The sequence below is a fragment of the Hypoxylon fragiforme genome (genome assembly GCF_022984875.1).
Source record: "Hypoxylon fragiforme strain CBS 206.31 chromosome Unknown GGS25scaffold_9, whole genome shotgun sequence".
In the NCBI taxonomy this organism is placed as follows: domain Eukaryota; kingdom Fungi; phylum Ascomycota; class Sordariomycetes; order Xylariales; family Hypoxylaceae; genus Hypoxylon; species Hypoxylon fragiforme.
The window spans coordinates 134686-145345 of NW_026054764.1; the positions used below are offsets into that span (position 1 = coordinate 134686).

General features: G+C 47.7%; 3 protein-coding genes across 3 annotated transcripts; 2 read left to right on the top strand and 1 right to left on the bottom strand.

The window, feature by feature from the left end:
* Positions 1–1174: 1174 nt before the first annotated feature.
* On the top strand, positions 1175–2720 carry GGS25DRAFT_435573 (methyltransferase LaeA). The gene is made up of 7 exons (XM_049258691.1): positions 1175–1415; positions 1487–1619; positions 1687–1844; positions 1909–1968; positions 2020–2163; positions 2231–2287; positions 2363–2720. Exons 1-7 carry the CDS (start codon positions 1375–1377, stop codon positions 2655–2657), a joined length of 888 nt encoding a protein of 295 aa, XP_049112708.1. The 5' UTR covers positions 1175–1374; the 3' UTR covers positions 2658–2720.
* Positions 2721–4980: 2260 nt separating this feature from the next.
* On the top strand, positions 4981–5485 carry GGS25DRAFT_435633 (uncharacterized protein). The gene has a single exon (XM_049258692.1). The coding sequence runs from the start codon at positions 5098–5100 to the stop codon at positions 5395–5397; it is 300 nt and encodes a 99-aa protein (XP_049112709.1). The 5' UTR covers positions 4981–5097; the 3' UTR covers positions 5398–5485.
* Positions 5486–7782: 2297 nt separating this feature from the next.
* On the bottom strand, positions 7783–10615 carry GGS25DRAFT_515738 (GroES-like protein; the record flags this gene model as incomplete). Its single annotated transcript, XM_049263115.1, has 6 exons — positions 7783–8041; positions 8098–8182; positions 8292–8567; positions 9345–9348; positions 9470–10376; positions 10434–10615. 6 exons carry the CDS (start codon positions 10613–10615, stop codon positions 7783–7785), a joined length of 1713 nt encoding a protein of 570 aa, XP_049112710.1.
* Positions 10616–10660: the final 45 nt, after the last annotated feature.

Below are 10660 nucleotides of genomic sequence, written 5' to 3' on the forward strand. Positions count from 1 at the left end.
CCCACATATACGCCTTCCCCGAGGTGCATGGGGGATACATAATACCTACATAGTACTGGGTACAACCTTGAGTAAATACATGCATGTAAGTATATGACACATGTACCCAAGTACTACTGTACACACATTACCTACCTACATCCCCCAAGAGCCGGTGTGAGGACGAGATGTGGAATAACATTGTAATTGTCCATGCACCCTACATGCATATCTAATTGCCCAAGTGCGTACCTATTAGACAACTTTTAGAAGAGAGAGAAAAAAAACAGAAAAGTTCCAACATCCTATATGGACTTCGAAGTGTAAAAACCATTAGGAAGGTACTTCCATGAATTAAACTTTATAAAACTCAGGACTACCTACCGCTCTCTTCACTGACCTGATTCCCCTCGCTCTCTCTCTCGCTTCCTCACACCCTTCATCCTTTTTTTCTTTCCTTTCTGTTCCCTTTCCTCTCTCTTCCAGCTGCTGTGTTCCTGCATACGCCTACATACATGAATAAAACTAAAAAAAAAAAAAAGTGATAAAGGATCAGCATTGAAAGTCACATTCGCATTTACGGTGGTCGAGTACTGGGTACTAAACTCTCCAGGCTTTATAGGTACAGCTTGTACTTGGGCTATACAGACATCAGTACTGGTAGATGGTACAACCGTACAACACCTCCAGGGCTTCATGTTAGCACTTGAACAAGGATACTACCTAGTAGGTGCTGGGTAGGATTTGACACTAAAATAATTTTATGTTGTACCTCGTTCGATTGAAACTCGGTCCAAATACATTACCTTTACTACCTTATTTTACCTACTTTACCTCTACTTTACCTCTGTTCTGCTTAGCCCCCACTATCACCAATTCACGTATCATCATCTTCTTCCTATCCGCGATCTCTTTTCACACGCGTACCATACTTACATACTACCAGCCTATTTACCTATTTACCTATCCACCTACTTATATGTACCTGTTTTAGGTGCCTACCTTTGGACGTACCATTTGGTTGCCTCTCATTGTGTCGTCCTTTATTCTTTTTCTTTTTCCCGAGCATTGTCCCTTTTATATTTCCTACCGTTTCCTCATTCCATTCCCTCGTTCCCGAATCCCTAACCTTTTCCGAGACCTGAACTTTACAATTCTACCTACCATAGTACCTAGGGATCTACTTGACCAAAGCTCAAAGTGTACCGTTGAATCTACCCGAACTAGCGCCATCTCGAAGCTCTCCATAGAAACCTATCGCAACATCATCTTAAGGCTGTCGCCTATAATCACAGCATTTCATCTGGCCTTTGACACGCCTTCACCACGGCTTCCACCGGCGTGCGACCCTTCGCGCGCGCTCTGCCGCCTCGATTGGGCCATATCGTTTCAGACATGGCTCACAATGGCAATGGCTCCGCTTATGGCCAGAACAGGTATGTCAAATGAGCTCTGAATTCGTGGCGATGAGCTTCAGGTCGTGTTAATATAAATCATTGTATACTAGCGCGCCTATTCCGCCTTCTTCCGCCGCGATTCGATCAGAAAATAGGTCAAAGCCAGACGAATGGTGGTACACGGAAAACGGACGGTCTTATGATACTTTTCGGAGGGGGAAATACATGTTTCCAATGGACGAGGTATGGAATCGACAGGGTCCCGGAGATCTTAATTGCTGGATATGCGACTAAAAATTATATATTTTAGGGGGAGATGGATCGGATGGATATATTCCACCAATTCTTTCTAGTAGCGCGAAGGGAGAACTCGAACTACGGAGGTCTATGTCAGCGGCCGCTACCACACCACCCGCGAATTCTCGATCTAGGTTGTGGAACTGGTATCTGGGTGATCGACATGGCCGAGTGAGTCTATGTGGTACCGCAGTACCTAAGCACCTTTTTCACTAACCTACCTGGTATTTCATAGTCGCCATCAGGGAAGAGCCAACATACTTGGTTGGGATCTCTCATTAATACAACCGCTAAGGTGCGGCGACCACGAAACGTATGTATGCTTCTTTACGCTGATTATGTGTAGGATTCCGCCAGGGGTCGAGTTTCAGCGGCGCGATATCGAGGAGCCCTGGACCGGTGTCGAGGAGGGTTCTTTCGACTTGATTCATATGAAGATGCTTGCGGGTTCTATAGAAAATTGGCTGGATCTGTACGGCCGGATACTGAGGTATGGATTACGGTAGCAATTTGCCCTTTAAGCTACACGATGGCTTACCACTGATTCTGTCAACCAGATATCTCAAACCCGGGACCGGGCTTTTTGAGCATGTGGAGATCGACTTCACGCCTAGGTCCGAGAATGGCGATCTGCCCGAGGACTCCCAGTTGCGAATATGGGCGCACGAGCTGACTGAGGCTATGGACAGGGCTGGACGGCCTATAACGCCAAATCCCAACACTGTTTCGATGTTGCAACGCCTTGGCTATGTTGACGTGGAGCAAGTTATCAAGCGGGTTCCATTCAACTCTTGGTCCGAAGATGAGCATGAAAAGGTCATGAGTAAGTGGTTTAATCTCGGGATGACACAGGGGCTGCACGCCCTATCCATAGCTCCTTTAACCAGAATGAACGGTTATGATCCGGAACAGGTTGCGGACTTGGTCACTAGGGTGCGGAAGGAAGTATGCTCCCGCGGGATGAGAGCTTACTGCACAATGTAAGACCTCCTGCCGCTACCCGTTTGTATGAAGCTGATTTAGGATGTAGGTATATTTGGACAGCACGAAGGCCATCTATACCTGGCCAACGAGTGTGAACGCTTCTCGGCTGCCTGCAACACAACCATTAAACCGGTATCTATATGTGCGCCACTTGAACCAAGCCCACACTCTGGGATCTTGGGCTACACTTGATACCCGTGGCGCTTGCAGAAAAGACAGATCACTTTCCCCCTATGCAGGCTTTCCGCTGTTTCGAGCCGACCAGGGGGGTGTCTAGCTCTTATGTACAGCGGAGTACATAGTATTGTTTCGGACACTACCCGACTCTGTGTTGCCCCCAAATCGCAAACGAAGCCCCCGGCATGGCTAGAATGCAGATACCTACATGCGAGCTCAAGCGTGTACCAGGCGGTACCAGGTACTTGACCGTCGTGCTTGTAACATTTGGAGCTCTCTACGATGTACAACCGCTATGATGGCCCTTGCACAGGATTCCTGGATCATGATTATTTCTTACCATATTTATTACTGCCATCATCCTGCATTACTAGGTAGAGGCTGGTCCCAGATGCTTTCTCAACAGGCTGAGCACACAAGTTCCCTCCGGCATTGGCCAAACCTGCACCAACATAAGCTGATCTGGAGGTACTGCATCTGCACGTGCAGGTGTAGAACCATGACAGGATACAATGGGTGTACACTACTTTTTTCACGACGCATTTCTTTAGTCTCGACTATGAATGGTATAAACCAACTACGTTTATACCCCCCGATGGCCCTCGCCTCAAACTGCGGCTTCAGCTATCACGTCACGCGGCATCGGAGGGAAATGATTCCAGTTTAGGTATATCAGTCGGCTGTTCTCTATTTGGCGCAGGGAAAGACAGTTCAAGATGGGGAAAGTGTCTTCATTGGTGGTGCTGGCTTGGCACCCAAGCATTAGGGCGTATTGGGCAGTGAAGAGTTACACTGCTTTTTTTTTCCGCCTTGGACGAAACGGCGCTCTGGGTCACCTCTGCATTGCCTTCTCTTGATTGTTTGCATTATACATTTTGGCCGGTGTTATGTCATGTCGTATGGTTCGGCGAGGATACGCGGTTTTCTGGAAAAGTTGGTCTGCAGGACGGTCATCTTGGCCGGACCATTAGGCCTGTGTTGTTGTGTTGTTGTTTGTTATTGCTGTTACAGTCAACATTACAGTAAATACCTTTTGCTTCTCATGTAAATACGAGCCCTTGATATCCCAATCATAACCGAGCTGGCCTCAATGGTCTGTTTCTCGGTGTTTTCACGTTATATTGCTAGACATTCTAGTATTAAACCATGTACGTGGATGATGAGCGATAAGACTAGTTCAACAACGAGAGTGAGTGATATTCTAACGAAAGCCAGGTACTATTGGAATTTATATTTGATGTGCCAACCACTACCTAATACCAAGTAAGTAAAGTACTATACCTTACCTACTGGTAGTACACATGCAGGCATTTACTTGAGTGTACATGTATCCAAATGGATACCTAGGTACCTAGTTAGTTAGTATGTACAGACTGGACTTCGATATAGGCGCGCGTTAATTAGCCCAGCCAAGACACAAGTACGCCAACCCAATACCAAGTCTATTAAAAAAAAGGGGGGGTGGGCTCTTTTGAAATCATTGCACCATTCAAATAAAGAACATGCCAAGTGCATATAACCAACAACATCATCCGGAGCGTGCCCCTTTATTATTATTGTTTCAGTACAATATTTCCTCTAGAAGTTTTCTTAAGCTTCCAATGCAACTTGACGCGCCTAACATCTCTTCAAACGTTACCTTCTCCAACCAGGGCTAGGCTCATCTTTTTAAACCAGTCGGCCGGGTGTACTGTGTAGATAAATGTGCCACACTATTGATGGCATTTCTGTTCTGCATACGGATGACGCACGTCCGAGGCCCGGCTGTTCTTTATTAACCTGCTTTCCAAGGAAACCGAAGCCTGTCTCGGGAGGCCCGACCCGAGCCGCGGCGACTTGTCTTGCTTCTCCTGGTAGGTCCATCTCTGAAAGAAACCCCATATAGGGGAAGGGATAACACCAAAATTCTGTTTATGGTGTTGTGTCTCTCAATCCCACCTGCCAATCCCCTGGCTACGAGCTCATGGTGGCAATGATGTTGCTTTTTAGATGAGCGGGTAGAGACGACTACTACCCAATCTTCATCCATCTGGGTAGGAATAGCGCACACCACCTCAACAAAAGGGCGAATCGTTATACCTAGAACAGCAATTTGATGGTTATCGACCGGCCCGACATGTTCAAGTTCATATGCTATCCGACATTTCTTCTTTGCGGTGGAGTATCGGGAGCTTCACGGCTCACGTAACTGGCTGGCTGTTCACTTAGATTGGAACTATGTAAGCCAATATAACGCTGCGCTGCGTGGTAAGCTAGCACCGCTATGGTACCCGTACCACGAAGGTGCTTGTGCTACTACTATGACTCGTGTGCGTTGATATTATTTGCAGCGGTTGTATTAAAAGTATGTTTTGCTTCTTGCCTATGCTGCTACGGCTGCCACGTTCCATTGCTGAAGGGGGTCAGCAGATCTTTGCTCTTCATGCAGTTGGTTCCTAGTATATCACCACACCTCACACGAAAACATATAATGGCTTTACTGCCCCCAAAACTATCCTTCTCTAATGAGAAACGTGTCGTTTTTTTCTTGCCCTTTATGCAGTTGGTGCCGGGTCGCATTTGACGATGTTCCCTTTCTCACGATAGTGAGGCAAGCGGGATCAAAATAGTGAGCGAGTGAGCGAGCGAACGGGTTGGATCGACGGAGGCCCGGCACAGGTCCATCGGCTCTTCTCCCCAACACTCCTGCCTTCTTGGAGACCTCCATATTTCCTTTAAATTTCACGGCATGTATACGTGTCACCTCAGATATTTCCCAAGATATCTACTGATGTCGAATATTATTATGCGATCATGATACCCGGGAGAGTGGACTTGTGTGGAGCCACCTCTTACTCTGCCCCTTTTGGAATCATTGTCTACCTGCCTTCCTGGTAGATTACTAGGTACATGATGGGATTTCCGGAAATCCTGCATTCTTACTAGTAGGGCTAAAAAGAATTCCCGTACGCCTGAAATTGGAAATTGGACTGATCTGATCGACCAAGAGGGGATAGGCGGTGCGTACGGCGCTGTCTAGGTACCGCTCGCTCGCTCACTCATTCACTCATCCAGATACAAGCTGACAGGTGGTTACATAGAGTCTTAGTCTCCAACAACCAACTACCTAAGCATTATACGGAGCTAGCACCCAAGCTCACCTCAGAACTCTATTCAAGAACACCACCTACGTACATGAGTACTAATCTAGATCAAGACTAACCAGCCGGAACAAGATGCCTTTATACCCGCTGACCGTCACGAAGACCACGTGTAACCAACGCGGCCGTTACGGGCGACCATACCGGCCATTAGGTACCAGAGCGAGAGGGAAAGACAGAAAGGAAAGTAAGGTGAGGCTCGATCTTACCTACCCTACCGTACGGCAACTCCCGCCCCTCCTCATTCGATCGGTCGGTAAGTCAGAGACACTGGCTTTGGCTTGATGTGTGCTTTCTCGCTTCGCTTTGGGTTTGCTTCGTCCATCCGGCCCCCAAATTCCTTGGCGGAGCCCCCCCCCCCCCCCCCCCCCCTTCACTTACTTTCCCTACTCGTCACCTGAGCGGGCCCCCATTGACGGGATGGCGACCACACCGCAACCGTACATACCGCGCCAATCTAAACTGGGTTAGCGGAGGGTGTTGTTGGTTCGAAAGATGAAATGCTCGACCTACATACTTACTTACCTTAGGCAGGTAGGTACCCAGTAGCCATCTGCTACATGTGTATTTCCCTGTCTCTCTCTTCCTTTGCGCATATTTGCAAGGCAGCTAGGTACTTGATCCAAGGTTATTTACCTTTGGCCTGCTTACTTGGTACAGGCACTTACCGGTATAGGTATACCGTACAACATACTACACATATGCCTACCTATACAGCAAAGCACGCAAAGCCACATGATATGACACATGTGTAAAAAAAAAAAAAAAAACTCGACCGGGTCATCCATTGCTCCTACCCGGATTCCTAGGACAGAAGCGCAAGCAGACAAGCAGGTATTTAGATAGGCTATAAAGTAGGTACCTACCTATACATAACCTACCTGCCTATACATATCGCTACCTGGCTCGTGACACGACGTTGCGCTTCTGGCCCAAAGCGGACAGGTATACGATCATCTACATATATCTTGTCTAGCAAGCCGGGCGACCTGGCTCCTCCTCTGGCTTCCAGGGCACGTCACAGCACAGCACGTCACATCACTACCTACCTACCTACACTTTGGTTTTCGCCCAACCGAACCAGCCGACATACCTACCTAACCCAGGTAAGTAAAGTGCTGAACATCAACCTGGAAGGAATAAAGCAAGAAAATGGACGAGAGAGACAGATACCTAGACAGGTAGATGATGGTGGACAATTAGTTTATTTCGTCAAACAGCCGGGACCCCCCCTTCTCCCTCATCTCCGATGCAAGTTTTCGCGTAGTTATTGTACAGGATTGACATTTGGACAAAAGGAAGGTAGGTAATTTTTTTCTAAAATCAAAAGACACGGAGAAAAAGAATTTGGTTGACAGGCAAGGCAAGGCAAGGCTCTCTCTTCTATCTTCTCTTTTCTCTTGAAGGGTGAATATACATTTGTAAGAAAGGAAAAAGAAAGGGCACGCCTCGTTCTTAACTTTTTTGGGCCATCGCGTTCGTTACACACCTCTTCACATTCGCCGTAGCTGGCTAGGATAGGTTACCATGGCAGGTAGTCGACGGAACCAAACACCCTTATGCTAGGAGAACGGAAAGTGTATGCGGGCCATCATCATCATCAAGTCTAGGTCTTTCTAGTACCTAAGAGAGAGACAGAGAGAGAGGGTGAGAAAGTCCGAAACTGTGGACTGTTTATCGTCCCTTCGTATTACCGACTATGTCCCCTCGAATGCAAGAACAATATCCCCCTGTCTATAATGTTCCTCCATCCATGCGTAATACAGAGGTACTTTGAAATTTATGATCCGAAGGTGGCGAGCTGACACTTAGTGGTGAGCGGCAGGAGAGCCACCGCGATATCCAACTATCTTGAAGCGGCCAATGATCTCGCCTACTGAGAAGAAACCAAGACACTCGGCCAGTAGAACGCCACCGGTAACAAGTTGGGCTCTGCTGACGTTTCTCGCTCGCTCGATGAGAGTGGCGGGCTCTGCCGTGAGCTTGGAGGCTTGTTGGCGCAGGGCGCTTGGGTTCTGGACCAACTTCAACGCATTTTGCCAGTAGCTCTGCACAGTAGTAAGGGGGCTAGACTCATTGTCAGAACTTGCGCATTGTCTCATGCGGAAAGCGTCAAAACTTACGGCGGAGACATATTTCGGCTCTTGAATACAAACTTGGCGAGTTCTTGAACAACCTTGGAGTAGAAGATAACCGTGGGGGTTTGCTCTGTATCACCAAAGTGTCAGTCGTTGCCTGACGCATAGACAGAAGCGCATTCGGCTTCTCTTCTACTGGACACATTGCAATCACTTAACGGAACAAGGGTTCGACATACTCTCAATGAAGGCAATTACTTTGCCGGTACGGCCGCCGACTTTGCCTAGTGATTCTGCGATTCCCTTGGCAGCATTTGTGATAGCCGGGGCAGCGGAGGAAGTTACTCGCGAAAGACCTTGGGCGGCCTTTGCTGTGTATTCGGATGCTTTTGCCGAGTACTCTGCTGCGGCGGCGGAAGCTTTGGATGCTGTTTGCTTGGCAGTTTCGCTGGCCTTAGATGCCGTAGTGGACGCCGTAGTGGACTCAAATCTTCGGGGAGCCATGCGACCCCAGGCTCGAGATTGCCGAAGTATCGGGCGTGCGAGTGTGGACGACATTTTTGTGATTCGCAAGTTCGGCCGGCGGGGATAAAGGAATGTACCCGAGACGTATGGGAAGAATTAAGAGGATACGTCGTTCGAGGGTAGCGGATTGAGTGAGGGAAGTCGAGAGAGGGGGGGAGCTCGCAAGGGTCGTCGTCGTCGATAAAAGTTGTAGGGTCACGGCTAGAAAAGAAAAAAAAACACTCAAAAATGTTGCTAATTATCGGCTGTTCACAAATCAACTCGTGGCGGAAAAACCCGACCTTGAGCTTGGACCACCTTGATAACTACCTAGTACTAGGTACCCTAGGTACATAGCCGCTCTAGCGATCACAACCTGAAGGGAAGCACTGTTGAAGTTTAAAACCTAACCTAACTTATTGAACTTAATTGTGCATCCAACCGTTCTTGCTGGTAGCAATTGACCAATCATGAGAGTATATTGAAAGGAAGCCCATATTAAAAGCCCATATTAATAGTAGTTACATAGTTCTACTTAATGTTATCGATCTCACATCAATATTCTCAACCTTGATGTCTTTTTCAACTCTCATCTTATCAATTCCATACATACTACCATAGGTAGATACTTTTGTCATCGAAGAAGAGTCTCTCTTGTCTCTGACAGTTTTATTCATTATCTACCTAATAGACCGAAAAGTAAATGCCTACCTAACCTATCCTAAACATTGAAAGCTCCCTGGTACACAGACATTCTACTATACTAGGTATCTACTAACCTAACCTACTCCTCTATTGCATGCTTTGCTCCTAGCCTTGACCAATTACAACCCTCGCTCTTGAAATTATTGATTCAAGTCGTGGAGGTTCAAACTATTCATAAACCACCTTAATCTTCGCTCTTGATCTGAACCTTGATAGCCCCGGTCTTAGGATCCGCCGCCGTCTTGAAGGCCTCTATCGCGTCTTCCAGCTTGAATCGATGAGTGACCAACTTCGAGAGATCTATTATGCCGTTTTCTACCAGACGAATAGCTCGAGGCCATGTGTTGCTGTATCGGTATTGGAATTGTAAGTCGACCTCCCGAGTGCTGCATCGCATAAAGGGGAAATTGACCTCATTCTTTCCAACACCAATCACGAATACTTTACCTCCAAACTTAACAGCCCAGATAGCTGCTGCTATGCTGCTCTCCACCCCGGTGCATTCCACGGCAATTGCTGGCTCGATACCGCCGAATGTTTCTACTATCTTCTTGCCTGATTCTTCCGCACTCAATCTTTCCACCTTGTGTGTTATGACTGATGGGCAAAGTTCTTTGGCGAACTTCAGTCGTCCTTCGTCGATGTCTGTGATAACTAAAGGACAAGCTCCAGCTGCTTGACAGCAGAGTAATGTGATGAGTCCGATCGGTCCAGCACCACAGACTAGTACCGGGTCACCCAGCTTGACTCCACATCTCTGCATACCCGCCAGAGCGACGCTTAAAGGCTCTAGCATTGCTCCGTTCTCGTACGACATATCTCCAATCTTGTGGCACCAGATGGCTAAGTGGTTCACGTATCTCCTCAGCAGGCCTGGTACTGGGGGTGTCGATAGAAATTGGACCTTTTCGCAGCCATTGTAGCGGCCAGTGAGACAGGGCTCACATTCGTTGCAGATGATGTTCGGTTCTATGGCGACTCGATCTCCAACTTTGAGGTGTGTTACAGATGGATGCACAGCGATAACTTGTCCAGCCGATTCGTGTCCCAGAATATGGTCTCCCTCCACAATCATAGGTCCAATGCAGCCCGCGTGCCAGAAGTGAACGTCGGAGCTATGTGACGATCAGTAAAGAGAACTACACCCCCTCTTCATTTTGAAGACTGCTTACCCGCATATCCCAGTACTCTTAACCGCAACAGTGACTTCTCCGGGTTTTAAGCTAGCACCTTTCTGCACATCCTCCACCGTCGGTTCTGCCTCCTCAATCCATAGTTTGTGGGCCGGGTTCGTGAAGACGGCAATGTTAGCCTTCGAAGGCTGGACAATAGTCTCGACGGTGGTTGAACTCATCTTGACGGATAGGTAATAGAAAATAGAGAGAAAGAGGGAGAGGGA

What these genes read in the sequence shown, in the direction of transcription:
- GGS25DRAFT_435573 (XM_049258691.1), top strand. Translation starts at nt 1,375, where the DNA reads ATGGCTCACAATGGCAATGGCTCCGCTTATGGCCAGAACAG. An exon ending in CTGTACGGCCGGATACTGAG is followed by an intron (nt 2,164 to 2,230) that starts GTATGGATTACG and finishes TCTGTCAACCAG; the next exon opens with ATATCTCAAACCCGGGACCG. An exon ending in GAGATCGACTTCACGCCTAG is followed by an intron (nt 2,288 to 2,362) that starts GTCCGAGAATGG and finishes GGCTATGGACAG; the next exon opens with GGCTGGACGGCCTATAACGC.
- GGS25DRAFT_435633 (XM_049258692.1), top strand. Translation starts at nt 5,098, where the DNA reads ATGGTACCCGTACCACGAAGGTGCTTGTGCTACTACTATGACTCGTGT.